The following is a 17617-nucleotide window of genomic DNA, read 5'->3' as shown; positions in this document are numbered from 1 at the left end:
ACACACACACACACACACACACACACACACACACACACACACACACACACACACACACACACACACACGCACACACACACACACACATCAAGTACTGTTAACAACATAACTCAGCATTCTAGCAACAAAAGTTTATTCCAACACTTGAGTACAAAGTAACAACACACAAACACTAGTCACTCCAAGTCCCTCACACACCACCACCACATCCACAACACCTCACCCACCACAGGTGTGTTTGGATGTGTCTGGCAACACCACTCTTGCTACACAAACACTGCCACAAACACCACACCTGTACTTCCTTACCACAGTGTGGGTGAGGATGTTTGTCAACATTACATTGCAGGATAAACCTTTTGGCCAGTCACCACACCACACCCACAAGTCACCACTGGTATTGCCAGCTGGTTTGTGGCAGTAATGTTGTGGCCAGTCACCACACCACACCCACAAGTCACCACTGGTATTGCCAGCTGGTTTGTGGCAGTAATGTTGTGGCCAGTCACCACACCACACCCACAAGTCACCACTGGTATTGCCAGCTGGTTTGTGGCAGTAATGTTGTGGCCAGTCACCACACCACACCCACAAGTCACCACTGGTATTGCCAGGGCAAATCTTTTCCCACACTGCAGGCCTGGGAACTTTCTCTCCCCAGTGTGGGTGAGGATGTGTGTGTCAAGGGAACCCTTCTGGGTAAATCTTTTCCCACACTCCAGGCACTGGAACTTTCTCTCCCCAGTGTGGGTGAGGATGTGTTTGTCAAGATTACCTTTCTGGGTAAATCTTTTCCCACACTCCAGGCACTGGAACTTTCTCTCCCCAGTGTGGATAAGGATGTGTTTGTTAAGATTATCTTTATCGGTAAATCTTTTCCCACACTCCAGGCACTGGAACTTTCTCTCCCCAGTGTGGGTGAGGATGTGTCTGTCAAGATTACCTTTATGAATAAATCTTTTCCCACACTCCAGGCACTGGAACTTTCTCTCCCCAGTGTGGGTGAGGATGTGTAAGTCAAGAGAACGCTTCAGGGTAAATCTTTTCCCACACTCCAGGCACTGGAACTTTCTCTCCCCAGTGTGGGTGAGGATGTGTTGATTAAGATGACCTTTATGAATAAATCTTTTCCCACACTCCAGGCACTGGAACTTTCTCTCCCCAGTGTGGGTGAGGATGTGTGTGTGAAGATTACCTTTTAGGGTAAATCTTTTCCCACACTCCAGACACTGGAACTTTCTCTCCCCAGTGTGGGTGAGGATGTGTGTGTCAAGGGAATACTTCCGGGTAAATCTTTTCCCACACTCCAGGCACTGGAACTTTCTCTCCCCAGTGTGGGTGAGGATGTGTGTGTCAAGATTACCTTTTAGGGTAAATCTTTTCCCACACTCCAGGCACTGGAACTTTCTCTCCCCAGTGTGGGTGAGGATGTGTGATGCAAGATGACTCTTCTTGGCAAATGTCTTCCCGCAGTGGTCACACTTGTGGTTCCTGCCGCCAGTGTGGGTGGCAGTGTGTTCAGTGGGGCCACTCCTGCCTCTCAGCCTTGTCTTGCCGGCATGGGAGAGGACGTGTCTGGCAATGGCAGCCTTGGTGGAGCACACTTTGCCGCAGTGGTCACAAGTGTAGGTCCTCACGCCTGGGGTCGCCTGCTGCTCCCAGCTGTTCCTGCTGCTGCTGCTGCTGCTGCTGCTGCCTGGCGTCACATCCTCCATTGCAACACTGCTCCTGGCCGCGGCCGGTCCTGCAGGAACCCTGGGGCTGCGCCGAGGATGCACGGAGGGAGTCCCTTCGCTGGACGCAGACCTGGCACCTGTAACAGAGGAGGCCGTCACCACACAGGCAGCGAGGGGCTTCCTGCCTCAGCCTCAGCCTAACACACAGCCTCCACAGACAAGATACACCTGGCACCTGTAACAGAGGAGGCCGTCACCACGCAGGCAGCGAGGGGCTTCCTGCCTCAGCCTCAGCCTAACACACAGCCTCCATACAGAGTAGGGCCGCCACACAACAACTGACTCTGTGCGGGCCACCACAGCCGTGCAAAGAGCGAGCCAATCAGTTTTTGTTGGTGGTAACTTGTGACAAAGAAGCAAGTGTTGACAGCAGTGGTGCAGCGTTCTGAGTGGCAGGCCACTGACCTGAGGGCCTCTGGGGCAGAGTGGATGGGAGGACTTGCCAGCCTTTGTAGGAGGAGGCAGTAGACACCTGCCAAAACAATAATTACTCCCAGTGAGGTGTGCAGCAGTGTTCAGGGGGTGCTGTGAACTTGCACCTTGCCTAGTCAGACTCTTTCAGGTCTGTCTGTCAACATCTACCTTTCCTTCTTGTTGGAAGTTTGCCTACATTCAACCTGTTCCTAAAAAGGGTGACCGTTCTAATCCCTCAAACTACCGTCCTATTGCTTTAATTTCCTGCCTATTTAAAGTTTTTTAATCTATCCTCAACAGGAAGATTCTTAAACATCTATCACTTGACAACCTTCTATCTGATCGCCAGTATGGGTTCCGTCAAGGCCGCTCTACTGGTGATCTTCTGGCTTTCCTTACTGAGTCTTGGTCATTCTCTTTTAGAGATTTTGGTGAAACTTTTGCTGTTGCCTTGGACATATCAAAAGCTTTTGATAGAGTCTGGCACAAAGCTTTCATTTCCAAACTACCCTCCTACGGTTTCTATCCTTCTCTCTGTAACTTCATCTCAAGTTTCCTTTCAGACCGTTCTATTGCTGCTGTGGTAGACGGTCACTGTTCTTCTCCTAAATCTACTAACAGTGGTGTTCCTCAGGGTTCTGTCCTGTCACCCACTCTCTTCTTATTATTCATTAATGATCTTCTAAACCAAACTTGTTGTCCTATCCACTCCTACGCTGATGATACCACCCTGCACTTTTCCACGTCTTTTCATAGACGTCCAACCCTTCAGGAGGTAAACATATCACGCAGGGAAGCCACAGAACGCTTGACTTCTGATCTTTCTGATTGGGGCAGAGCAAACTTGGTAATTCCTCCATCTATCAACTCAACACAACCTTTTCAATGACACTCAACTGTCCCCCTCTTCTACACTGAACATCCTCGGTCTGTTCTTTACTTATAATCTGAACTGGAAACTTCACATCTCATCTCTAGCTAAAACAGCTTCTATGAAGTTAGGTGTTCTGAGACGTCTCCGCCAGCTTTTCTCACCCCCCCAGCTGCTAACTCTGTACAAGGGCCTTATCCGTCCATGTATGGAGTATGCTTCACATGTCTGGGGGGCTTCCACTCATACTGCTCTTCTAGACAGGGTGGAATCAAAAGCTTTTCGTCTCATCAACTCCTCTCCTCTAACTGACTGTCTTCAGCCTCTCTCTCACCGCCGCAATGTTGCATATCTAGCTGTCTTCTACCGCTATTTTCATGCTAACTGCTCTTCTGATCTTGCTAACTGCATGCCTCCCCTCCTTCCGCAGCCTCGCTGCACAACACTTTCTTCTTTCTCTCACCCCTATTCTGTCCACCTCTCTAACGCAAGAGTTAATCAGTATTCTCAATTATTCATCCCTTTCTCTGGTAAACTCTGGAACTCCCTGCCTGCTTCTGTATTTCCACCTTCCTATGACTTGAATTCCTTCAAGAGGGAGGTTTCAAGACACTTATCCATCAATTTTTGACCACTGACCCGAGGGGCTCTGGGGCAGAATGGACTTGCCAGCCACTGACCCGAGGGGCTCTGGGGCAGAATGGACGGGAGGACTTGCCGGCCACTGACCCGAGGGGCTCTGGGGCAGAATGGACTTGCTGGTGGGGTCTTGCCGTCTCGCCACTGCTGTCCTGCCGGAAAACACACAAACAAATAAAACAATGATAAACAAACAAACAAATAACAAAAATAAAACAAGAAGACAAAGAAGGTTAACTGACGTCCTGCGTTGCTGCCACTGTTGTGACGGCAACATTTTGTCAAAAAAAAACTAGCCTAACCTAAAGTTAACCTGACTTGCCATAACATAATATAACAAATATATCACACAAAATAACCACACCTACGTTAACACAACTAACACCAAACAACCGGCACTAGTGTGCACGTGGGGCTCCAGGCTGGCTAGGCCTTGTCCGGCAGGTCTGAGTTGCCAGTTGTGTATTTTCCCTGCACTGCTACCAGGTCAGGCGAGGATACCCCCCCCCCTCTCTCTCTCCCTTCTGACAAGACATATGATCACTATTACATAGCTAAATGTGCATAGTCTCTCTCTCTCTCTCTCTCTCTCTCTCTAGACCTGCCGGACGCGGCCTAGCCAGCCGGGGACCCCACATCGACTGTAGTGCCACACAGCCTAACCTAACCCAGCGCAGCAGTGCACAAGATGTCTGCCTATTATTCCCCAGGCAACACTTCACCAGGCAGGCAGCACCAGCAGACAGCCAGGCGGCGCCGCCACGCCTTGGGAATAAAAGAAATGAACAAACAAACAAACAAACCACAACAAGAGTGACGGTGACCACCACCTCAGTCACTCGCCTCCCGACATTGACTTGTTCCCCGCCCACCATTACCTGCACGCCCTCAGGTGAGGCCAGGGAGGCGCCGCCAGTCCGCCAGGTGGCCACAGGTGACCCAGGCCAGCTCAAACACAGGCGCAATCTGCCGCACACTCGCCGTGACCTGACCACTGACCACAGCACCACGGGGACGCCGCCTCTGTTCCCTCCACCAGACTTGATCTTGATCTTGATGCTACAGGTGGCACAGGAATTATTCAGCGTTGCCAGATTGTTTTGGCCATATTATCGTACTACACTAGTTGAAATTATTTTACTTCTGGTAAAATTGTCGTACATATGTAATTATTCCAAATATTATGCAAAACTGCCACTTTCCAAATATAGAATTTAGGTTTTATATATATATATATATATATATATATATATATATATATATATATATATATATATATATATATATATATATATATATATATATATATATATATATATATATATATATATATATATATATATATATATATATATATATATATATATATATATATAAAGACAGAGAGAGAGAGAGAGAGTGTGTGTGTGTAATGAAAAACAACAACAATGCCCTTAACAAACAAAACACTTTCCTAAGTACATATCATTAATAATTGGAGAAAAACTACAGGACACTTGGTTAAGTTGTTTACTTACTATGTAGGAGATTACTGGTCTTGTTCTTCTATATATACATGGGGCACGTCGTCAGCAGCCCCGGCACTCTCTTCATTGGAGGAATATAGCACTCTTGATGTCATGTTTTTTATCATTGACTTTGATTGATGGCTTGAAGGTCGTACAGTCACTGCTGGATGTGGACGCAACACACTGCTTCGCTAGGATCATGTCTCTTACGGTTTCTGTTATTAGCTTATTTCTGTCTTTTGTTTTCACACGGTTTACACTAGAGAAGCAGCACTCACAGTCAGCATTAGCATGAGGCAAAGAAAGACATCCTAGTGAAAAGTCTGAAACAAGCTTAAACTTGGGGTTTCCATCACTATCCTCCAGAGTTTTTATGGCACACCAAAATTTATCAGGCTGGTTGTAATTGCTTTTGTCCACTTTTTTCGCCATGTTGGTAATGGATTCAGGCAGATCTTCTACGGCAAGCCTCTTCCACTCATCGTCCAGTTGCTGGAGGGTAGAATCATCCTGGGCAATGATTCGGGGAAGGTGTGTCGCGAGGGGCACCACACTTTGCTCTTGCACTTTGCCCTGGATGCCTAGAACACTGGCTGGCTCCAGCATGTGCATTCTTGAAAGGACTTCTTCATCTCAGAAATGAAATCTCTTCCTGATCTGTTCTGCTGCTACTATCAAAAATAATCTGCAGTGGAAGCCAAACTCGTACATTTCCTTTTTTTGCTTGCTTAATTCTGGATTGTCTGTTACTGTTTTTAAGACAGATGCACCCAAATACACCTGCTCTAGCATCAGGAACTCACGTTGATATCTTGGATCAACTTTTGAAAGCATGGTTTTCACAATGTATTCATGGTTCATGTACATCAGTAGCAATTCTTAATATAAATTACAAACCTGCCTGTGCAATTCAGTTATGACCACTCTTTCACTTTGAAATAAAAGGTTCAGCTGAGTAAACTTTGGTAATACTGAAGAAAGGAAGCAGTAGTAAAGCCTGGTAAATGGACTGTGTTACTGTATGTAAAGCGTTTGTACCTCACGTCATTATTCCTCGGCATTTATAAGTGAAATGTTCAATAGTCTTCTATTTGCATGAAAACGTGTAACATGTGTGAGTATCAGTATTCAGTGCTATATTGAGCACAAAGCCGATGCTCACTTGTTGGTAGTGTGGGGTTAACCTGCTGGTCGCCTGCGGGCATCACTCACGGCCAAGTCGCGCTCAGACAAAGACGGGCAGGATGGTGACCGAGGTAAATACTTTAATTTTGTGGTAAAAACTGCTTGTCATAGTGCCAAGTTGACTGCATGTATTGTTAATGAATACTGTAATATGTTGAAAGTGTTTAATATCAGCGTGTAACGTTATCTTGTAAGAAATTGAGACAGAGAACTTGTCCGCAGTTGTTACGGTCGTGCCTACCTCATCAATAAACGTGTCAGGGAGAACTGCCTCTCCTCTACCCTACGATGATGGTGTGATTGGTAAAACAGATCACCTGAGAGCCAACTCATGCCCAGCCGCTGCGACTACAGTTCTGGTGACAGATTAACAACATTTCTACATTCCAAAGGCTGTAGTTGAAGTGACACGGGTTTTTAAGGGGAGAGTCCGGTTTGGATGGGTGTTTCTGTATCTCTGCTAAATAAGCATGAATCGCTCTGATTTTTATGTTGTGAAGTATTGGCAACATGTATATCAATATTAGACATTGATCCCCTTTCTTGCCCCCACCCCCCCTCATCCCCACCCCCCCCAATTCCAATTTCAAGGAAAATTTTAAAACTTTTCACCGTCGTTATTAATTGGCCCACAACCTTTATTTTTCTGTGGCTTAGAGATGTTATGATACCTAACAAAGTTACGTAGGCAGATTTTTCATTTTGGCTTTTGGTTTTGTTTTATGATTTTTTCTTTATCTGTCTTTCTTTCGCCTTTTTTTTACCAAAAAAATATTAATACAAAATTACATGAGACCTATATAAAAAAAACGCCTACGTAACTTTGAAGAAGAAGTATTCTTCTGTGTTTTAGTTTTTGTTTCATTGAAATCAAGCTAAAACTAACTCCTGTGAAAACTTTTAAAGGGGGATAACTTATGTTTTGAGATACGGGCCGATAAAGTTTATTGATCGATTACGATCCAGTTATAATACACTAGGAAGCTTTTTCAGGTTTATTATGAGTTCTTTTTTATCATAATCAATCTATTGATACAATCAGATGTATTTCTAAGTATATCAGGCTCCTGGTCCCCCATTGCCTTCGAAAAGGCAATGTATTATCTTGTCAAGCAAGGGGTGTCAAAGTTGCCCACACTTCTCTTTGTTGCCAGGTTTTTTAGAAGCCACCAGGTTCGTACTCTGCTGATGCTTTCTCTTTCTGCTTTCTTTTCGGCTTCATCTGGACTTCGTGGTGCCTCTTTCTTTCTTCATCTTCTGTTGTGAGAGATCTTCTTAGCGCCTTCGTATTGATATTCAATGCTGGCAGCAAACAGGCTTTCCTGTAACCATAATTATGGTCCAGTATTGCTGACTGTGCAACAAATGAGAGTCTTTTCAAGCCAGAAAACTTTGTTTTGCTTGCCCGTGACCACATCTTGCTGTGACCACATCTTGCTGTGACTGGCGGCTCGACTGGCGGCTCCAGGCGAGGTATTTTTCCCCTTTCTGTATCCAACTTCACGCCCCAGGCATCCCTGCTCTGCTGCTTTCTCTTAGACAACCGTGGCATGGTTGGCAGGAGGTAGATTGTAGTTTGTAGTGGCGAAATAACGCGCTTAGTAGCTGTGAGAGTGGGAGAAGTCGCGAGAGACTGAGCAACAACCTCCCGTGACAAGAGCTACGTGAGCACTGAGGAGGCAGGATCCTTGCTGGGAGCTAGTATCACACACACACACACTCGCCTTGAGTGTTGCCATATCGTATCCAAGCAAAAAAAAGTTCAGATTTTAGCGTTTTTTCGTAGTATTGGGTAAGAAAAACTTACTCTGCTGATGTAAACAAACGCACGTGGTTGATTGCGTGACATTTAAATGCCATTTAAAGGGAAACTATGGGGCATTTCCCCTTAAATCTTTACGAGATTGCTGCCAACAAGTATACCTACCACATATATTTTTTTCACAAAAAGTCATTATTTTTCATTTTTTTTCGTCTCCAGACCGGACGCTCCCCTTAAGGGTGTTTTTGTGGTTCTGGTGACAGATTAACAACATTTCTACATTGCAAAGGCTGTAGTTGAAGTGACACGGGTTTTTAAGGGTGTTTTTGTGGTTCTGGTGACAGATTAACAACATTTCTACATTTCAAAGGCTGTAGTTGAAGTGACACGGGTTTTTAAGGGTGTTTTTGTGGTTCTGGTGACAGATTAACAACATTTCTACATTGCAAAGGCTGTAGTTGAAGTGACACGGGTTTTTAAGGGTGTTTTTAGGGTTGTGGTGACAGATTAACAACATTTCTACATTGCAAAGGCTGTAGTTGAAGTGACACGGGTTTTTAAGGGTGTTTTTGTGGTTCTGGTGACAGATTAACAACATTTCTACATTCCAAAGGCTGTAGTTGAAGTGACGCGGGTTTTTAAGGGTGTTTTTGTGGTTCTGGTGACAGATTAACAACATTTCTACATTCCAAAGGCTGTAGTTGAAGTGACGCGGGTTTTTAAGGGTGTTTTGTGGTTCTGGTGACAGATTAACAACATTTCTACATTGCAAAGGCTATAGTTGAAGTGACGCGGGTTTTTAAGGGTGTTTTTGTGGTTCTGGTGACAGATTAACAACATTTCTACATTCCAAAGGCTGTAGTTGAAGTGACGCGGGTTTTTAAGGGTGTTTTTGTGGTTCTGGTGACAGATTAACAACATTTCTACATTCCAAAGGCTGTAGTTGAAGTAACGCGGGTTTTTAAGGGTGTTTTTGTGGTTCTGGTGACAGATTAACAACATTTCTACATTCCAAAGGCTGTAGTTGAAGTGACGTGGGTTTTTAAGGATGTTTTTTGTGGTTCTGGTGACAGATTAACAACATTTCTACATTCCAAAGGCTGTAGTTGAAGTGACGCGGGCTGTGGCAGAGCTGAAGCACCACTCAGCGCCGGTCAGCACCGTGGAGTGGCACCCCAGCGAGGGTTCCTTGCTGGTCAGCGGGGGGAAGGACGACGCCATCTTGCAGTGGGACCTGGCTGTGGAGAGGGAGGCAGCTGAGGAGTGGGAGGTGGGTGGTGGTGGTGGTGGTGGTGGGATGGAGGGGAGAGGAGAGGAGGAGGAGGAGGAGGAGGAGGAGGTTGTAGTAGTGGTAGTAGTAGTTATAGTCATAGTAGTAGTAATAGTAGTAGTTAGGTTAATCTAGGGTAGGTTAGATTAAGTTAGGTTTGTTTAGGTTAAGTTAAGGTAGGTTTGGTTTGGTTAAGTTAGGATGAAGTTCAATATAGTTAGGTTTTATTGTGTGTGTGTGTGTGTGTGTGTGTGTGTACTTTTTTCTTTTTGTTGTTTTGTTTGTTTTGTTTGTTTTCCTGCATGTCAGCGCCCCAGGAGGCTACAAAACAATGTGCAGGTGTGTGTGGGCGTTGGAGGGGAAGAGGTGGTGCCGTGGTGGTGGCTGGCCGTCAACTGAGGTCGGACGGGAGATGAGGAGTGAAGGAGGGAAGGAAAGAAAGGACTGGATAGACATTATGAGGTGACAGAGGCAAGGAAGCAAGCAAGCAAGGAAAGGAGGAGTGCAGAAACAGTACAACAGGATTATTAATTAAAACCAAGTGTGCATGGCAGCTCTTAGACAAAGCTTAGGTTAAGTTAGAAGGAGGAGGAGGAGGAGGAAAAACAGGAGAAATAGAGATAGGAAGAAGAGAAAGGTGACAAAGAATAACCTTACCAAACTTAACCTAACCTAAACTTTACCTAACCTTATCTAACACCCTCCTCCCCCCCCGCCCCCCCAGGATGTGCCAGAGCAGCTGCTGTTCGTGCACCGCGGTCAGCAGGAGGTGAAGGAGTTACACTGGCACCCTCAGATCCCCGGCCTGCTGGTGTCCACGGCTCACAGCGGCTTCAGTATCTTAAAGCCCATCAGCTGCTGAGGTGTGTGGGGGGGTGAGGGGGAGAGAGGGGAGGGGTGTGTGTGTGTGTGTGTGTGAGAGAGAAGGGGGTTAGAGAGGGAGGGACAGGAAGGGGGAAGTAGTGAAGAAGGAAGGAAAGAGAGGGTGAAAAATGAATGTGTGTGTGTGTGTGTGTGTGTGTGTTGAGTGGCACACAAATAAGTCTTCTTTGTCAACTTGATCCGTAGCCTTTAAAACTCTGTATATAGCAATCAGCTCCCCTCTTTCTCTTCTCTCTGCTAATGATGCAAGCTTCAGTCTCATTAATGTTTCTTCACAGGTTAAATCTGTCAGGCTTGGCACCAGTTTGGCTGCAGCTGTTTGGATCCTCTGTTTTCCTTGTTTCCTTTTCATTATGTGGTGAGCAAACAATTGTGGCATATTTGGTGGAGTCACATATTCCACGAACCTTCTCATCATCTCATCCATGGAAGCCAGTGCCCCTTTCATCTTTCTTACTAACTCACAGGTTTCCCCAACTATTTTGTTGACATGTTTTTTCTGGTGACAAATTATCACTCATTCTAATTCCCAAGTCTTTTTCTTCTTGGGTTTTATTAATTTCCACTTCTCCCGTGGTGTAGCAACTCGTCAGGCTTCTTTTGCCTTTTTCCTAATTCCATCACCGTGTGTGTGTGTGTGTGTGTGTGACTAATTGACTGACTAACCATATATAAACATTCCTTACACACACACACACACATACACCTTTTCCAATTCTCTTTTATTATTATTTTAAAGAATCTCTCCCTCTCCTGTTTATCTATTTTATTTATATTTATTCACATTTGGCTCATTATTTTTTGTATTGTTTTGCATTTGCTTGTTGTTCCTCTGTTTATCCATTATACTTCAGTTCCTCCATCATTATTCCTTCATTTCTTTTGCTTTGATCAACTTTTTCCTTGCTTTCTATATTTTGCCCGTTTTCTTTGCATTTCTTAAAGTCCTTCCTCTATTTCGTCCATTTTCTTCAGTTCCTCCAATTATTGCTTCCTTCCCGTGTTCCCTCCTGCGGGTCTCGTCACAAGATACTCGGCAAGGAGAGAACAACAAAACAAACAAAACAACAACAACAACAACAATAATAATAATAAAGTAGCAATTATTATTAATTTTTGTTATTATTATTGTTATTGTTGTTGTATGTATGTTTTGAAAAGGTTTTATTTGGATTCTCTCTCTCTCTGTCCTACACACACACACACACTGTATCATGTACAGCGTATATTTTCATAAGTGGATGCATTTTATATATAACAGCGAGTTATAGTGGAGTTGTAAGTTATTGGTGGTGTTATTGTTGTTATTCTTCTTCTAAGCCAAATTGTTGATGAAGAAGAAGAAGAAGAAGAAGAGTGAATGAGTTTAGTTTTGAATAATTTTAATAACAATTTTCCAGCTTATATTTGAAGAAAATGGATGTTGTAATATATTATAAGAGTGAAGAAATGAAGTGTTTTATTATCATTAATAGTAGTAGTGGTGGTGGTGGTGGTAGTACACAAGAACACAAGGGTTGGTGCGGGAAGCCATCAGGCCCACACGTGGCAGTCCCTGCCCTGTACAAAACACACCTGTCTGTTTCCACCTGTCATCCCTGTCCAAACACTTGTCTAACACTTCAAAGCTCTGTAATGACTCACTCTGCACTAACAACCTGACTACTGAGTCTATTCCAGTCATCCACCGCTGTGTTTGTCATGCGAGGATTAATACTGGCCACTTTGTACACACACACACACACATCAAGTACTGTTAACAACATAACTCGGCATTCTAGCAACAAAAGTTTATTCCAACACTTGAGTACAAAGTAACAACACACAAACACTAGTCACTCCAAGTCCCTCACACACCACCACCACATCCACAACACCTCACCCCCCACAGGTGTGTTTGGATGTGTCTGGCAACACCACTCTTGCTACACAAACACTGCCACAAACACCACACCTGTACTTCCTTACCACAGTGTGGGTGAGGATGTTTGTCAACATTACATTGCAGGATAAACCTTTTGGCCAGTCACCACACCACACCCACAAGTCACCACTGGTATTGCCAGCTGGTTTGTGGCAGTAATGTTGTGGCCAGTCACCACACCACACCCACAAGTCACCACTGGTATTGCCAGCTGGTTTGTGGCAGTAATGTTGTGGCCAGTCACCACACCACACCCACAAGTCACCACTGGTATAGGCAGGGCAAATCTTTTCCCACACTGCAGGCCTGGGAACTTTCTCTCCCTGTTTTCTGCATTTTCTTGTTTCATTGTTTGGTGAGTGCAATGGCCCCAAGCCTGGGGTCTAAAGTTACACCCTAAGCAGTGTTACCAGTGTATCCGAGGGCTCTCTTCAGGACGGCGACTGTTCCCTTGACCGCGGCTGTTTGTACCTCCTGGGCACGCGGGAGGACCCAGTGTGGGTGAGGATGTGTGTGTCAAGAGAACGCTTCCAGGTAAATCTTTTCCCACACTCCAGGCACTGGAACTTTCTCTCCCCAGTGTGGGTGAGGATGTGTGTGTCAAGAGTACATTTATGGGTAAATCTTTTCCCACACTCCAGGCACTGGAACTTTCTCTCCCCAGTGTGGGTGAGGATGTGTGTGTCAAGAGTACATTTATGGGTAAATCTTTTCCCACACTCCAGGCACTGGAACTTTCTCTCCCCAGTGTGGGTGAGGATGTGTTTGTTAAGATTACCTTTATGAATAAATCTTTTCCCACACTCCAGGCACTGGAACTTTCTCTCCCCAGTGTGGGTGAGGATGTGTGTGTCAAGGGAACCCTTCTGGGTAAATCTTTTCCCACACTCCAGGCACTGGAACTTTCTCTCCCCAGTGTGGGTGAGGATGTGTGTGTCAAGAGTACATTTATGGGTAAATCTTTTCCCACACTCCAGGCACTGGAACTTTCTCTCCCCAGTGTGGGTGAGGATGTGTTTGTTAAGATTACCTTTATGAATAAATCTTTTCCCACACTCCAGGCACTGGAACTTTCTCTCCCCAGTGTGGGTGAGGATGTGTGTGTCAAGGGAACCCTTCTGGGTAAATCTTTTCCCACACTCCAGGCACTGGAACTTTCTCTCCCCAGTGTGGGTGAGGATGTGTGTGTCAAGAGTACATTTATGGGTAAATCTTTTCCCACACTCCAGGCACTGGAACTTTCTCTCCCCAGTGTGGGTGAGGATGTGTTTGTTAAGATTACCTTTATGAATAAATCTTTTCCCACACTCCAGGCACTGGAACTTTCTCTCCCCAGTGTGGGTGAGGATGTGTGTGTCAAGGGAACCCTTCTGGGTAAATCTTTTCCCACACTCCAGGCACTGGAACTTTCTCTCCCCAGTGTGGGTGAGGATGTGTCTGTCAAGAGAACGCTTCCAGATAAATTTTTTCCCACACTCCAGGCACTGGAACTTTCTCTCCCCAGTGTGGGTGAGGATGTGTTGATTAAGATGACCTTTATGAATAAATCTTTTCCCACACTCCAGGCACTGGAACTTTCTCTCCCCAGTGTGGGTGAGGATGTGTTTGTTAAGATCACCTTTATGAATAAATCTTTTCCCACACTCCAGGCACTGGAACTTTCTCTCCCCAGTGTGGGTGAGGATGTGTGTGTCAAGGGAATACTTCCGGGTAAATCTTTTCCCACACTCCAGGCACTGGAACTTTCTCTCCCCAGTGTGGGTGAGGATGTGTGTGTCAAGATTACCTTTCTGGGTAAATCTTTTCCCACACTCCAGGCACTGGAACTTTCTCTCCCCAGTGTGGGTGAGGATGTGTGATGCAAGATGACTCTTCTTGGCAAATGTCTTCCCGCAGTGGTCACACTTGTGGTTCCTGCCGCCAGTGTGGGTGGCAGTGTGTTCAGTGGGGCCACTCCTGCCTCTCAGCCTTGTCTTGCCGGCATGGGAGAGGACGTGTCTGGCAATGGCAGCCTTGGTGGAGCACACTTTGCCGCAGTGGTGACAAGTGTAGGTCCTCACGCCTGGGGTCGCCTGCTGCTCCCAGCTGTTCCTGCTGCTGCTGCTGCTGCTGCCTGGCGTCACATCCTCCATTGCAACACTGCTCCTGGCCGCGGCCGGTCCTGCAGGAACCCTGGGGCTGCGCCGAGGATGCACGGAGGGAGTCCCTTCGCTGGACGCAGACCTGGCACCTGTAACAGAGGAGGCCGTCACCACACAGGCAGCGAGGGGCTTCCTGCCTCAGCCTCAGCCTAACACACAGCCTCCACAGACAAGATACACCTGGCACCTGTAACAGAGGAGGCCGTCATCACACAGGCAGCGAGGGGCTTCCTGCCTCAGCCTCAGCCTAACACACAGCCTCCACAGACAAGATACACCTGGCACCTGTAACAGAGGAGGCCGTCACCACACAGGCAGCGAGGGGCTTCCTGCCTCAGCCTCAGCCTAACACACAGCCTCCATACAGAGTAGGGCCGCCACACAACAACTGACTCTGTGCGGGCCACCACAGCCGTGCAAAGAGCGAGCCAATCAGTTTTTGTTGGTGGTAACTTGTGACAAAGAAGCAAGTGTTGACAGCAGTGGTGCAGCGTTCTGAGTGGCCGGCCACTGACCTGAGGGGCTCTGGGGCAGAGTGGATGGGAGGACTTGCCAGCCTTTGTAGGAGGAGGCAGTAGACACCTGCCAAAACAATAATTACTCCCAGTGAGGTGTGCAGCAGTGTTCAGGGGGTGCTGTGAACTTGCACCTTGCCTAGTCAGACTCTTCCGGCTCTGTCTGTCAACATCTACCTTTCCTTCTTGCTGGAAGTTTGCCTACATTCAACCTGTTCCTAAAAAGGGTGACCGTTCTAATCCCTTAAACTACCGTCCTATTGCTTTAATTTCCTGCCTATCTAAAGTTTTTGAATCTATCCTCAACAGGAAGATTCTTAAACATCTATCACTTCACAACCTTCTATCTGATCGCCAGTATGGGTTCCGTCAAGGCCGCTCTACTGGTGATCTTCTGGCTTTCCTTACTGAGTCTTGGTCATCCTCTTTTAGAGATTTTGGTGAAACTTTTGCTGTTGCCTTGGACATATCAAAAGCTTTTGATAGAGTCTGGCACAAAGCTTTCATTTCCAAACTACCCTCCTACGGTTTTTATCCTTCTCTCTGTAACTTCATCTCAAGTTTCCTTTCTGACCGTTCTATTGCTGCTGTGGTAGATGGTCACTGTTCTTCTCCTAAATCTACTAACAGTGGTGTTCCTCAGGGTTCTGTCCTGTCACCCACTCTCTTCTTATTATTCATTAATGATCTTCTAAACCAAACTTGCTGTCCTATCCACTCCTACGCTGATGATACCACCCTGCACTTTTCCACGTCTTTTCATAGACGTCCAACCCTTCAGGAGGTAAACATATCACGCAGGGAAGCCACAGAACGCTTGACTTCTGATCTTTCTGATTGGGGCAGAGCAAACTTGGTAATTCCTCCATCTATCAACTCAACACAACCTTTTCAATGACACTCAACTGTCCCCCTCTTCTACATTGAACATCCTCGGTCTGTCCTTTACTTATAATCTGAACTGGAAACTTCACATCTCATCTCTAGCTAAAACAGCTTCTATGAAGTTAGGTGTTCTGAGACGTCTCTGCCAGCTTTTCTCACCCCCCCAGCTGCTAACTCTGTACAAGGGCCTTATCCGTCCATGTATGGAGTATGCTTCACATGTCTGGGGGGCTTCCACTCATACTGCTCTTCTAGACAGGGTGGAATCAAAAGCTTTTCGTCTCATCAACTCCTCTCCTCTAACTGACTGTCTTCAGCCTCTCTCTCACCGCCGCAATGTTGCATATCTAGCTGTCTTCTACCGCTATTTTCATGCTAACTGCTCTTCTGATCTTGCTAACTGCATGCCTCCCCTCCTTCCGCAGCCTCGCTGCACAACACTTTCTTCTTTCTCTCACCCCTATTCTGTCCACCTCTCTAACGCAAGAGTTAATCAGTATTCTCAATTATTCATCCCTTTCTCTGGTAAACTCTGGAACTCCCTGCCTGCTTCTGTATTTCCACCTTCCTATGACTTGAATTCCTTCAAGAGGGAGGTTTCAAGACACTTATCCATCAATTTTTGACCACTGACCCGAGGGGCTCTGGGGCAGAATGGACGGGAGGACTTGCCGGCCACTGACCCGAGGGGCTCTGGGGCAGAATGGACTTGCTGGTGGGGTCTTGCTGTCTCGCCACTGCTGTCCTGCCGGAAAACACACAAACAAATAAAACAATGATAAACAAACAAACAAATAACAAAAATAAAACAAGAAGACAAAGAAGGTTAACTGACGTCCTGCGTTGCTGCCACTGTTGTGACGGCAACATTTTGTCAAAAAAAAACTAGCCTAACCTAAAGTTAACCTGACTTGCCATAACATAATATAACAAATATATCACACAAAATAAGCACACCTACCTTAACACAACTAACACCAAACAACCGGCACTAGTGTGCACGTGGGGCTCCAGGCTGGCTAGGCCTTGTCCGGCAGGTCTGAGTTGCCAGTTGTGTATTTTCCCTGCACTGCTACCAGGTCAGGCGAGGATACCCCCCCCCCCCTCTCTCTCTCCCTTCTGACAAGACATATGATCACTATTACATAGCTAAATGTGCATAGTCTCTCTCTCTCTCTCTCTCTCTAGACCTGCCGGACGCGGCCTAGCCAGCCGGGGACCCCACATCGACTGTAGTGCCACACAGCCTAACCTAACCCAGCGCAGCAGTGCACAAGATGTCTGCCTATTATTCCCCAGGCAACACTTCACCAGGCAGGCAGCACCAGCAGACAGCCAGGCGGCGCCGCCACGCCTTGGGAATAAAAGAAATGAACAAACAAACAAACAAACCACAACAAGAGTGACGGTGACCACCACCTCAGTCACTCGCCTCCCGACATTGACTTGTTCCCCGCCCACCATTACCTGCACGCCCTCAGGTGAGGCCAGGGAGGCGCCGCCAGTCCGCCAGGTGGCCACAGGTGACCCAGGCCAGCTCAAACACAGGCGCAATCTGCCGCACACTCGCTGTGACCTGACCACTGACTACAGCACCACACGGACGCAGCCTCTTGATCTTGATCTTGATGGTACAGGTAGCACAGGATCACTCCTGAGCCAAGCCTTTGGATCGGCAACTCCTGTAGAAAGGGGAAAAAAAAAAAGAGAAACGAACAGCATCCTCTATCCTAATTGTTCATACACCTGGCACGCCACATTCTCTCCAGAAACTCTTTCACCGCCTCAATCATCCTTTCATTCGCCTCTCTACCCAGTCCCAGCAACAACACCATCCATTCCTTTCCTGTCTTCTCCACTCTTTCATTCCTATCATGCCCTAACT

General features: G+C 46.4%; 2 protein-coding genes across 6 annotated transcripts in view; both read right to left on the bottom strand.

Moving 5' to 3' along the window:
• Positions 1–8379, bottom strand: LOC135096293 (gastrula zinc finger protein XlCGF57.1-like). 3 transcript variants are annotated; one of them, XM_063997680.1, is made up of 4 exons: positions 5178–8379; positions 4539–4719; positions 3661–3812; positions 1–1813 (listed from the first exon to the last, which is right to left on the bottom strand). In XM_063997680.1, exon 4 carries the CDS (start codon positions 1713–1715, stop codon positions 339–341), a length of 1377 nt encoding a protein of 458 aa, XP_063853750.1. In that variant the 5' UTR covers positions 1716–1813; positions 3661–3812; positions 4539–4719; positions 5178–8379; the 3' UTR covers positions 1–338. The 3 variants fall into 3 exon arrangements, with proteins under 3 accessions (XP_063853750.1, XP_063853749.1, XP_063853751.1); XM_063997679.1 differs by having other exon boundaries at positions 3702–3812; XM_063997681.1 differs by having other exon boundaries at positions 3702–3807.
• A 3330-nt stretch (positions 8380–11709) lies between these two features.
• The window catches only part of LOC135096292 (gastrula zinc finger protein XlCGF57.1-like), a 6868-nt gene continuing 960 nt past the window's right edge, over positions 11710–17617 (bottom strand). The window contains exons 1-3 of one of the 3 annotated variants that reach the window (XM_063997675.1): positions 17200–17617; positions 16367–16477; positions 11710–14421 (exon numbers count right to left, since the gene is read on the bottom strand). The exon at positions 17200–17617 is cut by the window's right edge and continues 960 nt beyond it. In XM_063997675.1, coding sequence (XP_063853745.1) covers positions 12623–14323 — 1701 coding nt within the window. In that variant the 5' untranslated portion in view covers positions 14324–14421; positions 16367–16477; positions 17200–17617 and the 3' untranslated portion in view covers positions 11710–12622. The other 2 variants (XM_063997676.1, XM_063997678.1) reach the window with 2 other exon arrangements.

The sequence above is a fragment of the Scylla paramamosain genome, unplaced genomic scaffold, assembly GCF_035594125.1.
Source record: "Scylla paramamosain isolate STU-SP2022 unplaced genomic scaffold, ASM3559412v1 Contig3, whole genome shotgun sequence".
In the NCBI taxonomy this organism is placed as follows: domain Eukaryota; kingdom Metazoa; phylum Arthropoda; class Malacostraca; order Decapoda; family Portunidae; genus Scylla; species Scylla paramamosain.
The sequence above is the reverse complement of the archived record's forward strand: the minus strand, read 5'-3'. Positions and strand labels throughout refer to the sequence as shown.